We start from the raw sequence: 20524 nt of genomic DNA on the forward strand, positions 1-20524 counted from the left end.
GCAAAAGAAAACAGAGGAACAGGATATGATTCGACATAGCACTTTATGAAGCACATACTATGTATGAAAATTCAACTTTATTTTCAAGAACTTTTTACTACTAAATTTCTTTAAAAGGGAAATGCAAAATATATACAAATTGGGAAAAATATTGCCTTATAATATAAGCAACTTGGTAATTGCAATGAACAAATCTTGCAAAAGCATTTTAAATTTGGAAATATTTTGCAACTCGTAAAACGGGAACCGGCTTGTGTATATTTCTGGAGAGACATATAACTTTTATTATTTCTGAAGGCAGATGTGGGTAGCAGTAAAAATAAATTTTAAAAAATTTGCATTTCTTGTTGCAAATTTTTAAAAATATGTAGATTTGCTCACAAATGTACTTGAATATACATTTTTAATGTTTAATAGTATACAAACACTCAATAAATGCATTCAATATCATAACTAGTAGAGCTTCAAAGTGAAAAGTAATGTACTTGAGGATATTAGATATGTGCACAAGTTTATTTCGGAAGAATTTAAATTTTTAAAAAGAAAAAACTTACAGCGCTATGAAAAGATTTTAACAAGGTTTGACAAAGCTCTAGACTTGCTTGAATGTCAGTTTTATCAAAGGCTAGGGGCTGAGAATTAAAATAAGCATCAAGTATAGTCAACCATTTTAAAAAGAAAATTAAATGTGGATTTTGAATTATTACATAACACAGAGAACTTTTAGTTAATTTGAAAAGTCATTCATGAATTTATAATCATAAAAGAAAAAAGTATTTCATTTTTAAAACACGAATATTCATCCAGCACTTAAAGAAGAAAAAACATTCATAGTTCTTTGATATGCGCGCAGTATAGACGAAATAAATAGTTTCTATTTAGTTAAGCGACAGTGTGCATAGTTTTCTGAGTTTTATCTAAATGTGGAAAACGCTCAAGCCTCAAACGATTGTTTAAATGCCAATTCAGCCATGTGTTGCTTTTGGCGCTTTCAACGACCACCATTAATGGGCGCATTAACATCTGTATATAGTTGTATATATGTATGTATGATTTGTATATGGACTAGACCAAACAAAATATATACGTGTTGTATTAACAATCAAATCAAATCAAATGATTTGAGGCGCTCGTACAGATGGTTTTGTTATATTCGGTCGCCTGTTTTATGGCAGGCTGGATGCATAATTTTGACAGTGACAGTGAAATAATAAAAAATATATATATATAAAACAGAAACAAAACAAACCATGCTCAGCCAAAAACCAGTTTTCATAATTTATATTCGACAACATTCTTTGAAAATGTGCAACTATTTAAAATGTTGTATATTAATGCCTAATACATAATGTTGGCGAATTTCGGCGCATGAATGAATATGCAAATAAGTAGCTAAAAAGTGTAGTCGGCTGAGAGCTGTAGACTCCACAATGACCTTGTCAAAAATTGAAATTAATGAGCATTTAGTAAAGGATCCCTTTTGTGAAAAGGGCTCGTCTGCTCCAGCTTGGACTTGTTGAAAGATGCTTGGCAAATTTGGCATTAAAATACTTACAGTAAATGCCACTTAGCAATTCAAATTAATTCACAGTTAGTATCAAGTGGGCAATAGGTGGGCCGGCAATGCTGGGTGGCACCGATTTGGGGCCAGCTGCGAAGGCTGTCACATTGCCAGGTAAACAAGACATGCAAAATTTACACACTGCTGGATAATGGATAATTCATTTTAGGCTGGCAGGCTGGCAGGCAGGCGGGCAGACAGACAAGGACGAAACGAAGGAAATAGAAAATTGTGCGTAGAGTCTAAGGGAAAATTGATGAGTGTTTTGTGGGAGCAAATGGCAAACTTTGCCCATTATATTGAAATCGTTCAATTGTGGAAGGCAGTGGAGTGAGCAACAGCATGATGAGGAGATTGTATCTCCGATTTGACAGCAAATGATAAAGCAAAACCTAAATACAATAAATGAGCTCAGGTACAATTATGTCTACCCCATTGCAGATACATCATAACTCAGTCAGGAGAGCGCACAGTCCAATGACTCTTCCTCAGTAAATTGACGAGCAACAAAAAACACATTTTCCTTCCCCCACATGAAGGCCAAGATGTGGAATCTAGCTAAAAATGATACAATGGAGCACTTGGACTCGCACATGCCACTGTTGAGTGACTTGCAAATGTTCCAAAATGAAAAATTCTATCTGAACTTGACCCAAGTGCTGAACATTTCGGCGGAGAATCTCACCAATCTGCTGCTCAGTGTGCAGCAGCAGGAGGAACATGGCACCCAGACCAGTCCAGTGGCTACACAAACACCCATGGTGCTTCTGACCATTCTCAGCATCTGTTATGCCCTCATCTTCATCGCTGGAGTGCTCGGAAATCTGATAACTTGCATCGTTATCTCGCGCAATAATTTCATGCACACCGCTACGAATTTCTATCTATTCAATCTGGCCATATCGGATCTAATATTGCTGTGTTCCGGTGAGTTACAGAGTGTTGTACATCAATGCAAAAGTACCCTAAGGCAGCGGTCAGGCATGCAAATAATTTTCCTACACATGTTAGAAGGACTAGAGTTCTTGATCGATGCAAATAAATAAAATTTGCTTTTAAAACTAGTACTTAGAGAGTTCCCATATAGCCAAATTTCTTAGTTAAATTATATTGAAATAATAATTTAATTTAATTTAAATAAAATTATTGATATATTTTTTTTAAAATAGTAGCTTTTCTGTTACTGTTCTGTGCAGTAGCTTTTCAGAAGCCAGACTGTAATTTATGCTACTATCTAGTTGGAAATACCATTTTAAAATATAAAATTAAAATCAAAGACTTGAGATGCGATTTAATCTTTAACAGTAGTCAACCATCTATATTCCTCCTATATTCCGCCACGTCCATGCCTATTGTCTTCGCTTTGTTGGTTTTATTGTGGTAAAGAATCTAAACAGTGTTTTGCACACAATGTTTCATTACTGTACAGTCATCAAGCTAATTTCGAGTTGTTAAATATTTGAATTTCATTAGCCATTCGCACTCTCCCACTCAAAGGTAACAGATTCTGAACTTAAACAAGTTCGTTTTAGATAATAAAATAATAATAAATAGGTCATAAAGTTGCCGTTTATTTAATGCTCGCATAATAGTCGAGAACTCACGTTGCTTTTAGTTTTATCCAAACTTTATTTCCTTTTGAAGTTGACGTCGCAAGAAAAAACGAAGAATACAGTTTACTATCATTGCTTTATAATAATTCATTTATTATGGATTCTTTTATTTGGTGGTGAAAGCTTTAAATAAAACTGAAACAACTTAATCATTTCTTGCCGTTTTTTGTTTTGTTTTGAATCGACATATTCATTTAAGAATTTCTTCACAGATTGTAAGGCAGTTAATATTTGATTATTTTTAAAGTAGCTGTATGGGTTTTATACAGTACGTCGAATACAAGTTCTCTGTATATTTATTTCACTTTGGGAAAAAGGACATCCAAAATAGATCATATCCTTTCAGAAATTAGTTAGTAACATCTTTAGCATTCTAAAACGTTGAAATGCTTGCAGGCATGCCCCAGGATTTGTACAATTTGTGGCAGCCCGACAATTATCCATTTAGTGATGGCATCTGCATCATGGAGAGCATTCTATCCGAGACGGCGGCCAACGCCACGGTGCTGACCATCACTGCCTTCACCGTGGAGCGCTACATAGCCATATGCCATCCCTTCAGGTAAGCTTGAGTCCAAGTTTATATTCAGAAGTCGCTAATATTTAAAGCTAATAGGCAACACACCATGTCCAAGCTATCGCGTGCCATCAAGTTCATATTTGCCATCTGGATTGCTGCACTGTTGCTGGCCCTGCCACAGGCCATGCAGTTCTCGGTGGTGTCCCTGGAAACGAAGGCTGGCGCTTATTATGGCTCGTCATGTACGGTAAATTTCTGGAATCGGCGCATTTGTTGGCAGAACTGACGCATAACATGTTTTTTTCCTGGCAGATGCAAAATAATTTCTATGCCCATGTGTTTGCCGTGTCCGGATTCCTGTTCTTTGGTGGTCCCATGACTGCCATCTGCGTGCTATACGTGCTCATTGGGGTCAAGCTGAAGCGTAGCCGATTGCTGCAGTCCCTCCAGCGGCGTCCCTACGATATACATCGCGGCATCAGCGCACAGACGCGCGTCATCAGAATGCTGGGTGAGTGGGTTGGGTGGAAATGGGAAGCCTGCCTTCTTAAAGTGCACTCTTCCGGCATTACACACACTTTTTCGCTTCCTTGCCAAGAAGTGCTAAGCTATTTAACAATTTATTTGCATTTATTTACACATCTTTCAAATAAAAATGTAATATCGTAATAATTAAACTTTTTGACGTTGAAGCTTTGACGTCAGTGAATAATGCTGGAGGGGCTCTTTATATTGACCTAGCAGGGACAGGTTTTTGAATAAGAAATATATACCGAAATATTCACTTTAAAATGTTCTGAAAAATGTGCGGCTTTGTGAACTTGAAAGCCAACATTAATTGTGTGAACTAAAGATTAAGTGTTTGATTGTTTTGAGGATATTTAGAGGAAGCTCATAAGAATATATTCAAAAAGAACTAAAACTATGGAACATTAGTATTAGTATTCGCCCAAATGAAAAGTAAGTTAAGTGTGAAGGCGCACGGTCGGGAAGATATTTAATTGGCTTGCTGTGGTAGATAACAACTCCAAAAAATGGATTAGAAATATTTCTTTTTGTTTTGTTAGAGCTTCCTTCGTGTGCTTCAATGCTCTGCACAAGGATTTACCTTTCTTTCTCTTTGCAGTGGCTGTTGCGGTGGCGTTTTTTATATGCTGGGCTCCATTCCATGCCCAGCGATTGATGGCTGTCTATGGCTCCTCCTCTGGCATCAAGTCGGAACTGTTCACCGACATCTTTAACATACTGAACTATACTTCCGGTGTGCTGTACTTTCTATCCACCTGTATTAATCCACTACTGTACAACATCATGAGTCACAAGTTTCGCGAAGCGTTTAAGGTAAGTAATTAAGAATGCAGTTGCTCTAAAAACGTAGAGTGTACGGCATGGTTAAAATATTGTGCGTCTAGTGAATCAAGAAATAATAGGTCTCCATTTCAATTGAGTGTATTGTGTTGCATTTCTCTTCCGCAGGTGACATTGTCGCGCCACTTCCGTCTCTCGAGCAAGTACCAGAGTCAGAGTCAGCCACACAACTATAGCGTATTGAGGCGGAATCAGCACGGTTCGCTGCGCCTGAACACAACGGTGAATAGTAGTCATAAGGATACACTGCAGTTTCTTTGTCGTCATCAACATCAACATCATCTTCATGATCATCTTTCTCTGCAGGACAGCATAAGGACAACGACAACCATGACAACGGTGACTATGAATGGCAACAGTGTGGGGCAACCGGGCAGTGCGCGTTGTTCTCAGCGATTGCATCGCATCTCGCTGGATGGGTCGCATGCCACGCTGTTGAGCACACAAAGCAAACAGGATTTATTTGCGGGGCGAGCGGGCGCTGAGCTGGCGCACTCGTTCAGCCATCCACACTCTCATGGGCCACCACATCGCTTGTTACAGACGCAAATATCGCAGCTATCTTCGGTGGGCGATGCACATTCCTTGCTGGAGGCTGAAATCGATGGAACGCAGCTGTCACAGCCGACAATGCCTTCCTTCAGTGGTCCAAGCGGAGGTATTTATCGGGGCAGGCGTTCGGAGCATGTCCAGAATTGGCCGCAGGAGGAATGCGAGCTGGGAGTGCGTCACATGTGTGCCATAGACGAGCTGAGCAGCAATCAGCCGGGAATATCGCGTTCGCGCCTGAAGTTGACGCGTGTCACCCGCCCCTCTCGTGCTGAACCACAGCATTGCAGTGGCATCGGTGGTGGTAGCGGTGGTGGCGTCGCCATCAGCGAGCCAAGTGGAAAAGTGCGCAAAGCCAAGGCCAAAACCCTCAAGACATCGAGCACTCTAAAGAGTCTGCGAACGAAATTCAATTGGCGCACCAGACGCAAGGCCAGCAGGCCTGCACAGTCCCCCACAAGTGCTGAGCCGAAGTCCCCGACGGTAGGAGCGGGACCTGACGAGCGAAGCGTCTTCTGAGCGCACTCTTAGTCATTCCAGTTAAGGAACATAACTGTGATAAGGGCTGCAGGAGCATTGTGGCAGCACCAAACCACTTGACGTTCACTTCTAAGCCAATTGTTATAGCCAATTATTTCGAGTGTTAAGCTCGTGTCCGAGGGCTGCAGTCAATTAGTTGCAGCCCCAATTTCTATATACATACATACATACAAATATTCGCAACAAAACATAATAATGTGCTACAAAAGTGTCCCAATAAAGTCGCACTATGTGTGTAATTTGAATTTACTTACGAGTCGGTGCCTTTTTGATTTGGTCAACAGCTCAGCGAACCTTCCTCTTGCAGTCCCTAATGATTACCATTTCGGGGCAAACGCCTGTGCACTTAAAAATGAATGAACGCACGCTACTCTGGTCTTTTTCATAATCCCTCACAATTAAGATGTCTATCGAGGGAGCATAATTCGCTTTTAGTCTAGACAACCAAAACTTTCGACTGGGGCTTAGCCGCGCACCAAGAGGCGCTAAGAGTGAGAAAAAGCGCCAGTTTTCCATTTTGTAAAAATGTAATGAAGTGTGTGGCTAGCGGTTGGGTGTGAGGCCTTGACAAAGTACCAAGTATGCCAGTCATGTGACGCGGCTTGCCCTTTAGCGCATTTAATTAAAAACAGTCTCCAAATTTTCTCCCGTACTCTGCTGTCGGAATATTAATTGGTTTTAATTCGTAAAGTGCAACATATTGTGGGAAAAAGTTATGCAAAACATGCAGAAATATGACCGCAAATTATGCAATTAGGGGCAAACATGCCAGCGAGATTTATGTCCACCAGCTGGCGTCCATAAAACATGTATTAAAAAGTTTAAATAGCTATAGTTGGTACTGCCAACCAAATGTGGCAAATGCGACTGCATTTTAAATAAGGATTAGATTCGCTGGATGGACCAAGAGATTAAGTAATAGATTTTTATAGTTGCCATCCAACCTTAAATAGACCGTGGATGATATTTTGGCTAACGTATTGAGACGAATATGCTTACTTAGGGCTGGTAAGAAGAATGTTTTCGAATGATAAAATAAATCCCCGTTATGTGCCACTCTCCTCGAACATGTGCTTATCAAACAGACTTGAAATAAACACAATAAAAGTTTTCAATTCGTGTTCCCGCCGGTGTACACTAATGTTGAGAAAGTAATTATTGAATTGCCGCAAATAATGATCAACGTTCTAAATTTTGATGCCCTTTTGATGGACTTTAAGTCTTTGATTGTAGCATGACAGTGATGCGTATGGAATTAGGACATCTGGTGCCACAAGGGATCGTCTTAATAGGTTTCTAAATCTAAAAGAATTAGCGGTGGGAAATGTCTTCTTTACAAAACTATCGGAGCTGAGAAAGTTTACAAAGCGACCCAACGAAGCGACTCAGAAGCTGAAGAGATAAGGAAGCGGGCAACTCTCGCTAAATGATCTCAGCCGGGTGCTTAAAAGCAGACCAATTAATTCTAGTGGGTTATTTGGTGGGAAATGTGTTCTTTGCAAAACTATCGGAGCTGAGAAAGCTTACAAAGCAACCCAACGAAGCGACTCAGAAGCTGAAGAGATAAGGAAGCGGGCAACTCTCGCTAAATGATCTCAGCCGGGTGCTTAAAAGCAGACCAATTAAACCTAGTGGGTTATTTGGTGGGAAATGTGTTCTTTGCAAAACTATCGGAGCTGAGAAAGCATACAAAGCGGCCCAACGATTTTTTCAGAAGCTGAAGAGATAAGGAAGCGGGAAACTTTCGGTAAATGATCTCAGCCGGGTGCTTAAAAGCAGACCAATTAAATTTAGTGGGTCTAGTGGCATCACAAAGGACCTCTTCAGGATTAGGTGCATAGACGAGCATCATCTCTCTAGCCAAGCTCTACTGAATTGAATAAGTCTTAAAAAAATTATTGCTGTCGCAAGCAACCAACTTTCGCATGTTATATTTCATTAATGTTTAGTGGTGCATATACAAGTACCATATATTTTTAGTTAAGAATTCTCAAATTCCCTTCTTAGCGCTACTCAGGCCCTCCTTTTGCTCCTCCTTCACAAATTCCGGGAGCGATGCGTCATAGAAATTTGGGGCTTGGTTAGACGCAAATGTAGATACTTGTACGAGTATATCCAACCATAATGGAGCCCAAATAAGAGCCTTGATAATTTTCACTTGTCTGCCATTTTTCGGCTACTGGCCCTTAATATTTATTATTAATATTCATCTGCATAGCAATACTGAAATTAATGGACAATAAAACGAAGTGATTTTGTTGTACACCACACATGCTTGGATATGCAGGCCCCACTATATTGATATGGCGGAGGCGCTGCAATTTATACAGCATAAAAATCCTAAGAAGCCCATCAAATTCTGTCGCTGAACTTGGTATATCATTTTTATGCCTTAGTGACTATTACTAAGACAAATAGAAGGCCTTAACACACAAACACATTGCGTACTTATTACCCTTGCTCGACATGAACCACACAATAAATTTTACTGCTGAGCCATGGCCATGACTTTCGTTTGATGAAATTTATTATCACTTTGTCATGCACGCACACATTTAGCTTGTCTCGATGGCAGACTGGATTGCCAATTCTAACATTCAATTTACTGTCGGCTAAGGGTGCAATTTTTATTTTTTAAATTTGTCTAATACGTCTTTGTTCCAACCACTTCAAAGTGGGCGCATGCGAGTACATACGAGCACATGCTAACAAGCCTCGTATCCATAAGGCATGAAAATGAAAATAAAAAGTCCCATTTGAAATTGTCTCTCGATGGCCATACGCATACGAATATTTGCCATAAACTCTCAATTTAACTCATCCATACCGAAAATCCATGAATCATGTTTGCAATATAAAGTGGCAGCTCGGCCATCGCAAAATGGCCGCCCCAGGCCCATGTTTGAAGCATTAAATCAAAAATATTGTTGCCTACTTTTCAGGCCTCGGGCCGGTGCGCTCTCTGTGGAAATTAATGCGTGGGCAGGTAAAAGACGATGTGCTAATTGAATTTGCTTTTGCGAAGCCATAAGCTTTAAAACGTAGCTGGCAGAACACTTTTGGGAAGCTCTTCGGCTCAAGCCTATTACGCAACGCGGCAACACAGAAACACTCAATTAATTAACACATATTGGTAATAAAGCTCCGCAGCCAGACGACCAGCAATTAGATCGACATGTCGTTACCGCGCACAGCCCTCACATACACAAATATTCACACATACTTGTAAGCGCGTGTGTGCACGCACTTACATGAATGCCTATGTATGTACTTGTAGGCTTGTACTTGACATGCTGAACATGTCTGGCAAGCAGAAGGAATGCTTGGCTCCAAAATGTGGCTCTGACACGTACGCTTTGCGGGCGGTAATGAACCCAAGGCTTAAGTGTGAAAGCTTAAGTGTTGTATTAAATCTTAGCTTCTCAGCATGTTCAGAATCGAAAATGTCGTATTGTTTTAGGCAGCTTGCACGTGCTAAGTAGTGGACAATCAAATATCAACTAGGCGCCAATTTATCTTACACAGCATATGCGGCAATCGTTCCAATTTAAAGAGCGCGTGTTTCGCAGAAATATTTTCCGCCAACGATTACTGCGATCCTTGCCAGTTTGAAAAGGCTACACAAGTATTTGGTATGAACAGCGTGTGCCTAAAATTGTTTCCAAGAAAATGTTTACAACTTTTAGTTGAATGCTCTTCGGGCTATCGGCCATCAGCTATCAGCCAGTTATCTGCGGCACTTCAAGCACACAAAAAGCATATTTCAGTCTCTAAAAAGTACAAGGAACTTTAAAAGACCACACGCGGCATGCCAAGCAGCCTACAAATGGTAAATGCGCTCGTTAAACAGCACTTGCTTCCCATAAATTTATGTCTGTTCCCTCTGTTTATTTTAAAAAGTTTTTTTGCAAATGTATGCAAGATTTTGTTCGTCGCCATTTGACAAGTCGAACCCGTTCATAGCTTAAGATTAGCACCGACAAGTGACAGATATAAAGGGAAGGCTAAATAACTGGCAGCGTGATAAGTGGATTATGCGCATTGTCAATGAGGCCAGAGAACTTTACTTCAAAGACAAAGCGAGTGACAGACATGAAGTGAAATTCCGAAATCTGACAGCCTGGCTGATTTACTCCTGCCATACTATCTTTGCCGCTGCCCCAACTAGCGCCGTAAGTCTCGCGATGTTCCGTTTGTTGAGCAGCTGCCAGACACAGCCGATATTTGATTGCAGTTTAAACGCCTGCCAAGATGGTGGAGGGTAACATTAAAATGTAATTGCGCTAAAAATGGCGCCAGGCGGGCAATCCTCGAGCCATTTACCGGGTGTACTGGTAATTGAAAAGAAAAAACCTTGAACAAGAAAAGAACAACTGCAACAACATTCATAGAAAATTCTTAAAACAGCAGTACCAGCCGCTCAAATTAATACTAGTCTGTTGGCACTCCGGTAAATATTCAGTGGAATTCAACATATTGAGCAGCTTAAATACGCTCAACGAAACACGACCTTGGCCATAAAGGACTTAAAGACTTAAAGAACACACAAGCGAGCAAGGCCAAGTCAATATTGTGTGTGCAAATGGATAAGCAAATAAAGCAGTTAAGGACATTTGCAGCCTAGCTTTAGACGTGGGAGGTATCCATTGATTAATATATGTGTGTGCTTTTCTTCAAAAGCAATTGTTTAGTTAGCCCTAATTTTTTAATTGAATACAACTTTCTCACTTCCTTACTTTTTTACTTACTTCTTACTTATAGTTCAAATGCTATGCCAGCACGCCTAAAACCAAAGCTTAGGCTAGTTGGCCAGAGTTTAAATTTATGGCCATAACTTTGCAGCAATAAACTTAATAGAGTGATAAATGTGCACTACAAATTTAAAAGTCATTTCAAACAATTGTTAAAGCTACCAGAAAGTGGAAGGATTTGAGGAGTCGAACAAGTGGAGGATGTAATAAACAGTTTTACTGCCACCGATTTCAATTCGTAACTATTCGTCCTTTTAGTACTTACATAAATATTATAAAGCAACAAAGTCGGTAAATATTCTTGGGCATGAACTTCCTTTACAGCTCGAATTAATGTAAATTATAATTGGCTTTAAATAAGCTGTTAAAAAATACAGTAAAATTTATAAGTGTTCTGTTTAATAAAAACAGTTTTTCGTTGTTACTTATAATAAGTAGCTGCATTTGAAGAGCCTGTACACCAAATGTTGACTCTTTTATGATCATAAAATATGTCGATTATGTTACAAAAACCATGAAGATTTTGTTATACTCTGTTCTTAAATAATATGTTGTACTAATAGCTAAAATATTGCACATCAACACGTATGATTGTCACATTAATTCAAACATTTATGTAAAGCTTTAAAAAACATTTATATTCGAGATCGACCCAAGGGGCCATAAAAAGCCCACAAAGCAGATGTATTTATTTTTATTTATATTTATATTTATATTTATATAGCTAAAGTTTTAGTTTTCACTAAATTCGAAAAAATGTATAACCTGTATGATAAGATGAAATAAGATATGAAATTATTTTCTGTGCTCGGCTTAGAAGGGCCCACAATTTCAAAAGCAATAATGGTATACAAGAAAGAAACTTTTTACTTAGATTGCCTATGTAACCGTGCCATTAGTGGGCTATAAATCAGGCGTCAGAGTCTTAATGGACGTAAGTCGTAACACCGCAGATATCTAGACTTTTAAGAAACTTTATAACTAAAACAAAGGCACGAGTGCTTCTGCACTCTTTTAATGATAAATGTTGACCCAATGTTGTTCCAAATTGATAATTTGGGTTATATTTTAAATATTTAATTTGTTCAACTCATAAACAATTTAGATACTAGGTTACTGACACTTTTAAAAGCACATGGTGTACACGTTCAAATAAATAAATATAGATAAAGAGATCTTGAGATGAAGGAAATAGCCATTCAATCGTTCCATCCAAGATACCTCAACGATACTCGCGCGATTCAAAGTAAATAAATAGCTCAGCACGGGGCAGAGGTGTTCGTGATTCATATTCCGATTTCGGGTATGGCCGTGCGAGGTCGTGATAGCTCAAAACAGTTCATAGACTTGTCTTCTCCATACGGCTTTTGCTTGCCTTTGTAAGGTATACCGTTCTACATATTTATTTCCAAAGTCCACTTTAAACCAAATGAAGCATAATGTAGTGTACTGTTTCGAATTGGTTTTCAATTCACAAGTTTAAAATGCAAAAGAGCGCGCAAACAATGAGAAGACAGAACGGCGCACTCGGAACCTGTTATCGCAATAAAATTAAATCACATAAAATAAACAAAATAGATGAGCTATGTGTATGCTGATAATAAACAGATGTTAATGGCGGGAAGCCGCTTTAAATAATTAGCAAGCTGGCCAATAAGATGAAAATTGCGCAGAGATACTTATTTAAGTGTAGAGAAGATTTATTAAAAAGAAAGCGAAACCGGGCAAGTGTCGTTGTGAATAATTGAACGCTAATTATAATTAAAATGAACTACCTAAGTAGAAAATTGTGTGGTGTTGTGCTTTATTTTTAGACACATATGCAGAAATATGTGACTAATAAAGTTATAAATAAAAGTTGAATAACAACTTATTTTGAATGAAATTCGGATTTAGTGAGACGACCATTTCCCTTGTGGATGTTGATATTGTTCAAAATGTTCAAATGATGTGAGTATTTAATATTGAAGAGAGCATATGCAAATTTTACGGCCTGTCTCAAATAGGACCGCAAATTTATGGCTGGCTGTTAAAAAATGCACTGCACAAAGAGTTTTTTAAATAAAAATGCCAGGCGAACAATCCTAATTAATTGTAAACAAGCCATGAAAACCATCAACTCAGCGCAAGCACTTGCAGCTCATTTATATGAGAGGCCGGCGGTTGCGGAAATCTATGGGTGAGAGCGGGGAGGTATTTGTTTTTCCGTCTTGCCGCGTATGCATTGTTTGTGTGGCTGCGTGCGGCGCATTCAAGAGTGACGGCGTCGTTGACGCTTGCCATTTGTTCATCATACAATAATATTTTGATTGAGTTTTCCCAGCAGCAGCAGCAGCAGCACCAGAAGCAGCATCAGTGGCAGTGGCAGTGGCAGTCGGCGGCAACAACAAAACGCCATTTCACATATGTTGACACGAGGAAAACAAGTTGTTAAGAGGAAAAGAGAGCAATGCGCTACAATAAAACCAGCATGCTGAATAAGCTGGAATCATCATAAACAAAAGCTTCAAATCTGTTTTGGTGACGACTGAGTCGCGGCTTAAGTTAAGAATTTGGCCAATTTCGAGGCAAAATCTTGTTTGCTTCTGGTATATGCCCTTATCCGAATGATTGTTCAGTTTTGCAATTGAAACGTTCAGCTATAAACTTTAATTTGAATTTGCATGACTATTTTAATGTAATTCATCCTTTCCTTTCATAAAATAATATATAGCTTAAGCCTATGACTGAGTCTGGGCTCAAGCTATAACCCCTTAAGATTCGTAGAATGTTGTTGGCCAGAACTTGGAATGGCCTTATCAGAGACAGTAATACTCCTATGTATGAACATGGCTTTGGATGAGTTTATATCAAGTTGGCAAATTAATATACACTAAAAAATGAATAATTAATATAACTACTAGAATGTCTATTTCATAAAATAATAGAATAGTCGTAACAAAATAATTTAATTAATTCAATTATTTTGTGGAGTCAATATTATAGTAATTTTGGCTTAAAGTTTGTGCCTTTGAAATGCTGTTTACCTCATCGTTAATGTAAATGAAATCTCTAAGGCTTAGAGTTTATAATGTACTTCAATTTGAGAAACCTTTAAAGCGAACTGATAGCCTAAGTTATCTTTAATTTGCTTTAAAAATCTCTTCTCCTCTGTTTATAACAAAAATTAGTCAACTGAAAACATCACATTTGTTCTTGGCTGTTTATTTATTTGAGTTGAACAAACGGAATACAGCATTAATAAATGAAGCAAAACTAACGCTTTTGCCATTGTTTTTTTTATTTTGAATGTTTTCTCGAAAGTGACTTTAAGCCAAGGAGAGCTTCCCTTAGGGGCAGTGACTTGTCGACTCCCATTTGTAGGAAGATCTTCCAATAAGTTAACAGCTAAGCGAAAAGTCTCCATTTGTCAGCATTGCTCAGCATTAAGGGAGATTTGAAAGGCCTTGAATCAGCTTTTCAGTAACTTTTTTTTCCTGTTCTTAGCCATTGTGGCAGCGCATTTCAGCTTCGAGTTGCTTTGTCCATTTTGTTGCGCGTTGCGCATTGCGAATTGTTGGGGCGGCTGGCGCCTGTTTGTTTTCATCGTTTGCATATTTTTATATGTATTTATAATTGAAAGCATGTTTTCCCACGTTTTGAAAAATGTCACGCAGCCGGGAGAGCGACAGGCAGACATGGAAAAGCTCTGCCCTCGCCAGAGTCAAGTACCTCATTCGTCAATATAATTGTGATTCATTGTGTGTTTCGTCGCGTCGCGTCGCGTCTCGCCGCCGTCTCCATCTCCGTCTGTGACTCGCAGCGACATATAAACCGATTATATATTGTAAATAAATTAATTTGCTTATAAATATGCGTGCATGGAAATTGCAAAGCGTAATTTTCAATTAAGATTTATGCGACTATCGGAAGAGTTTTTTATGACCAAGCGTCAGAAGCTGTTGAAACAAGAAGGATGAGGCAGCGACGATTTGCCAGTTCATTAAAAATAAAGCTTTGTCGAAATCTTAATGAGATTTATGTGGTTGCCGCTCATGAATGGCAATAACAGATAACAAAATCAGAGAAAGTATGGAGGAGGGTGGAGGCGGTGCACAGCAGCAGCTGTCAGTTGATTTCGATGGGGCGTAACCAAAGCTGTCAAAAGTATATTATCGCCTGCATATGGATGCAGGATGAGCGTTATTTATGACCGCGACACTTGTAGCCTTCAAATCAAAGCCATTGCTATATTATTTATAATGCGGACATAGTACGAGCGAAATAAATTCACAATGCGCACACCATTTCTAATCAAATTACAGAAATACTTACAACGTGCCGTAGTGCAGCAAACAAAAACATTGCAGACAGGCGGACTACACTACAATGAACTTCTTAACTATTGCTTCGCGAATATTTATTTTCAAATCGAGGCATCGAATATAATAATTCGAATAATCGAATCAGACTATTTTTGACTAGCTGGAAATAATTTTGTAGGCTCAAATGAAGACTTTACCGAAAATTGGATATCTTGGAAGTATCTCAACAGGAGATGATGCAGACAATGCTTAAATGTAGTCAGTATTTTTGTATGGCTCTGTAATTAGCTTTGAGGTGCAGAGAACCATGAGAATTTAATGTTTAAATTGAATCTTGATCAACAACTTAATACAATAAGTCACACTCTCCGGCAATGATATCTCGAGTGGAACCCTTTAGGGCAAAATAAATTAGGGACAGCCTAAAACAACAAGGCGGAGAATCGTCTAAGCCCAGCTTTCGAAAAGAGTAACTGAAAATGCTTGTAATATGTTAAGTTTATCGAAATGTTTATAAACATATGCATAACTTTATAAAGCTAGTCCTTATTAAGACTTATTCCATTGCTTCAAAATAAGTTCGCTGTGTGCTTCAATTTGTTTTTGGGACGTTTTATCGTATTGGCAACGCGATTTACCGAGCGAAAATAAATTAAAATAAATGTCAGCAGTGCTGCAGATTTGACCGCCTGGCTAGTCAGCCAATTGCGATAGAAACTTTGCCAATAAACAGGGCTTAGTGTGGAATGGTGCCCGAGGCAGCTCGTTCCTTCGCAATCTAATGGTGAATTGCTAGCATTTAAGATAAATGCCAACTGCACATGGCTGGCCTGGCAAGTGAGTATTGGAGCGGCAATTGACACGAATAGTGGCCGTATTTTACATCCTTCAACACAATACGCTACACGCTCGAATTAAGTATACGCAATGTGCGCGCACGCACAAAAATAAATTGCGACGAAAGCGAATTGCATTTAAATGCGCTCGCATGGAAAGCAAAATTAGCAGCTATAGAGCAGAAAGAAGCTTTTCGTAGAACAGCATATCATTTGCAGTGTCAAGGGTGAAGGGTAAAAGGGGTATGGCCAACCCTTAACATTTGTGCTGCCATTTTCGTATATTTATGGCCATGTTCAAAAAATGCAAAACAAGCAGACATAAATCACGTGTCATATTCCGGTCACAGACAAACGCTTAAAAACGTTTACAAAAACGATTTAAAACAACTGAAGCGATAGTCGAGCCAGAAGAGAATAGAAGACACACACACACACACTTTATTTGTTTTGGTATTTAAAACAACTTTTTAAATGCATTTTAAAGCTGCTATTGTTTTGCTTTTGGATTCTTGACTGCGAGTTCAGTAACACGCATACGCCATGTGTGCCAAGGCAACACGCGTGTATGGCCTTTAATTACAGACACAGACACGCCATTAAACACTTTTTATTGCAGTTCTTGGCAACATTTTTACTACTCGCATTTTATTCCATTTTATGCATTTTAACACAAAACACACGCAAGCAGCAACAGCCAAAAACAACAACAAGTGCAAGCCTATTCAGCTTTGTCTGCCGTGCTAGTCAAGTCAGCCTGAGGAAATAATCTGCATATAAATAGTGTATACTAAATGTGCGTGTAAATAGTAGAAGCGATGCCACTGCACGCCCTCTGAGTTTTATGCACAACTGCATTTTAATTTTATTTTTGTGCAACTATCTGCACGTTGAACCGTGAAAATGAAATTGTTTGGAAAACGAATCCTTCGAAAGTTGCACGGAAAGTATGTTTGAATTCATTACATGTTGATGCAAAGATTTTTAAAGACTATTTGCTGTGTTACAGGACATTCAATATTTAGCCAAGTATTGTAAATGCTTCAAGCTACAAGTATTTTCCCCATCTACCCGAAGGCTGAACGCTTGTACTCGACAGTCTAAAAGCCACATGAATTTAAAATGAAGGTAAAAGTAGGCGTACCCGACCCCATATTGATGAACAAGTGAAAACAATTCGTTAAAATCTACTATTGTTGCAAAAATTGCAAATAAAATTCTACAGAACACATTAAATTTCAACAATTCTACAGTGAAATTCTTTAATATTGTATTAGTTTTAAAAATGCATAAAATAATCCCAAAATTGTATATTTGCGAATACCATAGCGAATAGTTGATAAAAGTTTTTTTTTTTCAAACACAACACTAGATTAATAGATTAAAATAGAGTAATAGAGAAAAAAATGAGAGCTAGGAGATGTATACTTTTCGATTTCTGTAAAAAGAGGCCATTGTCTTAATCGTGGTAGCAGCCTTATTTGCATAAAAAATTCATCTTTAAGCAACTTTAGCAAACTCTTTTCGGTGCTAATGACATATGGGGCTCATCATTATATGCACCCTATTTCAACCCTTATTCGGGTTGGTAAATGTAGCGCAACAGGTGTCTATAATAACTTGCCATACAAAGCCATCCCGCTCAATTGGCAATTTAATTTTTTACGAGCCCCTAATGCGCCTTTAATTACTCCAACCGACCAGGTCTCCACCCATAACTCGATTGAATTTGTGCCTCCGAGCTGTGTTTGTCCAAATGGAGATTAATGACAGGGCCGGGCAGCCTTGGATGGTTGGGCTTGAATGCCTGTGGCGCCGTTATTAACATAAGAATAAATATTACATGACTGCCCAAAGTGTTTCCGCAACAAATTTGTCAACGGGGAATTTAACGCTCCGGAAGCGTTTCGCAATTTATCTGCACAGCCCACGCATTTAAGAGGCTCGTCGACATGCTGTTGCTGTTACTGTTATTGTTGTTGTTGTTGTTACTGTTGCCATGCCAAAATATTCACTCAGTACTTGGACATTTTGTGTGCCAGTCACCCCAAGAGCTTAGCACTCAAAAGGCACAACCAGACGGCAATTGATTCCGGGAGTTTATAAAGCTCGCATTAATTGGGAGCCCCACTTTAGAACTATTTTAATTAGTGTTTAACTAATCTATGGCTGTGATGATGCACAGCTATTCTGTGAATTAATGCATGTATTTGCACACATTACACGCCTCAACAAGTTTCGCATATCCAAGTGTGTGTACACCGAAAGAAATAGCTCGATAATAAATCATCTCAGAGAATCTGAAATATATTAAATTTATATATGTACTCGTACTCGTGTATATTGTGTTTAGTTATTTATGATTTAATATGCGTTTGGTAGAATAATACATATCTCTTACAATTGGCTATAACTATCTTTCACATAATAGTTGCTCTACTCTTTTATATTTCTGCTCTGAGTCGGTGAATATGGCTATCCTATAGAATTCCTGTAAAGGAAAGAGACTCTTTCTTGTAATCAAAATTAATTATATTCGCATTAAAGAAAATAAATAAATCTGCAGTCCAGTTAGTTTGTTTGGTGTTGACCCTAAACTCGATCGATTACATAAAATGCCTCGCATTACTAACTTTTATGTTTGTACGGGATTCATATTTGAATTCCTGCTCCGGAGAGCTCAGTTGCGCTTAAGTGCATTTTCTTTCAGTGTAGAAATATAGTTGCGCCCAATCAAATGTCACACATTTCTACATAATCGTACACATTCATTCCCTTCGGCCTATTGGCCTTGGTCAGCATTTTGAGATTTTATGATATTTCAGCAACGATGTCGTCGTGTGAACTGTGTGTTGTCACACACACACCCACACAACCACACACTATCACATAAATACACATATAAAGATAGCAGTCTTAAGAGAGCCAGCAGTCTGGGGAACGTGGCGTATGAGTGATACGCACACGCAGGCAACCCAAATGGGAGCTACTTTCGTTTTATGAGAATTTCGATGTTTGTTTTTACAGCATGTGCAATTATTTTTTATTGACAGTTTGTTCGTATGAATGGCGTCAATGGAAATTTGAACTTTTACTTCTCATTTGTCCCATTTTATCTGCATGCACGTGCCGAAAACTTAAGCGGGAATTGATGCGATTAATAAATATTGATAGGCGGCGATGGCCGAAAACTTTGGCAATTGACTTCAAACAATAAAATAAATAGACTTTTGATTGAATATGCCGTTAGTGGTGGTCGCATAGCTTAACCATATCGAACTTGGCTTATACATACAAACACTGGCGCGTAGACAATGAGCCATGAGTACGTTTCGCCCAAGGACACTGAGGATGCCGTGTCTAGTTTGATGGGCAAAAGCAAGTGGAAAACTTTATGGCTCACTGGGGCATAGAAAAACAGCGAATATGAGATGGCAGAGGACAAACACTGGAAATGGCAATTGAACAAACAGTTGGAACACTTGCATCCAATTTAAACGCCTGCAGCTGTTACAGTTACAGTAGTTACAGTTATAGAAGTTGGCCGGCTCAATGATTTTGTCTGCACGGCTGGCCTCATGTTCATTATCTTTGTCTGAATGTGATGCGCCTTCGATACTCTAAATACTTGGCATTGCTGTCTAGCAGCGAGCCAACAGCCCAAAAGTGTATCTGGAGCTGACTGACATTGCGTGTACTTTAAGACTTTGACTGACACCGAATGAAATTAAATTTGTGCTGAACTAAAGTTTATGTTTTCAAAGAATGTTGCAAAGATAATTGAAAAATCCAAACGTGTAAGCTGACTCAAGTAACAAAGCATTAAATTAGAAAATGAAGGTCAACCATTGTCCTCCTCTCTACTGTTATACTGCTTGCTAAGGCAGACAATAATATTCCTTACATGAGTAACTTTTTACATTAATTTCCAATTCGTCAAGTTGGCCGTCTCCGAAGGGAAAACAGAAACAAACAAACAAAGTACCTAAAGTTAGAGTCAGCTGAAGAAATCACAATAATTCGAATAAGTCTTATTGAGATAAATGTTTGGCAACAACCGAAAGTTTCACGTTTTATGATCAAATTAATCAAGTAGTTAATAACAGCCATATTCAGCTATTTATAATCATAACTTCACCTTGATTTTTAAAGCTACTACGTTCCTAGCTTCCAGTCAGTCAATTGTCGCTTTACGTTTTACAGGAGTATTATATTATTTAATACTTGATTTTTATCAACAATGGATAAAAATCAATAAAACAAAAAGATATTTGTTGTTTTTTGGCTTTTCTATTGACACGCACCACAATTTATTAGCCAAGTTGAAATGAAATGTGTACTGAAGAGAGAATAAATTGCACTCATGCCGAAGACAGATAACCACAGAAGCTAATACTTATGTATGTTGTGTGACTGCAAAATATAGGCACTTGTGGCAGGCAGATAATCCAACGAACTGAAAACCAAATTATGCAATGGCCG

General features: G+C 38.6%; 1 protein-coding gene and 1 long non-coding RNA gene across 2 annotated transcripts; both read left to right on the plus strand.

Annotated features, from left to right (window-relative positions):
- Positions 1-1430: 1430 nt before the first annotated feature.
- On the plus strand, positions 1431-6130 carry LOC115620993 (neuropeptides capa receptor). The gene is made up of 10 exons (XM_030514513.1): positions 1431-1482; positions 1592-1675; positions 2120-2488; positions 3571-3736; positions 3791-3941; positions 4007-4205; positions 4821-5035; positions 5171-5284; positions 5369-5692; positions 5795-6130. The coding sequence occupies exons 1-10, from the start codon at positions 1431-1433 to the stop codon at positions 6128-6130; spliced, it is 2010 nt and encodes a 669-aa protein (XP_030370373.1).
- A 9833-nt stretch (positions 6131-15963) lies between these two features.
- On the plus strand, positions 15964-17387 carry LOC115621760. Its single transcript, XR_003995295.1, has 3 exons — positions 15964-16043; positions 16734-16989; positions 17052-17387. It is a non-coding gene; the product is annotated as an uncharacterized LOC115621760 (long non-coding RNA).
- The last annotated feature ends 3137 nt before the right edge of the window (positions 17388-20524 follow it).

This window comes from Scaptodrosophila lebanonensis, unplaced genomic scaffold (genome assembly GCF_003285725.1).
Source record: "Scaptodrosophila lebanonensis strain 11010-0011.00,11010-0021.00 unplaced genomic scaffold, SlebRS2 tig00000024-arrow-pilon, whole genome shotgun sequence".
Lineage (NCBI taxonomy): Eukaryota > Metazoa > Arthropoda > Insecta > Diptera > Drosophilidae > Scaptodrosophila > Scaptodrosophila lebanonensis.

What these genes read in the sequence shown, in the direction of transcription:
- LOC115620993 (XM_030514513.1), top strand. Translation starts at nt 1,431, where the DNA reads ATGACCTTGTCAAAAATTGAAATTAATGAGCATTTAGTAAAGGATCCC. An exon ending in TTTAGTAAAGGATCCCTTTT is followed by an intron (nt 1,483 to 1,591) that starts GTGAAAAGGGCT and finishes ATTAATTCACAG; the next exon opens with TTAGTATCAAGTGGGCAATA. An exon ending in GCGCGTCATCAGAATGCTGG is followed by an intron (nt 4,206 to 4,820) that starts GTGAGTGGGTTG and finishes TTCTCTTTGCAG; the next exon opens with TGGCTGTTGCGGTGGCGTTT.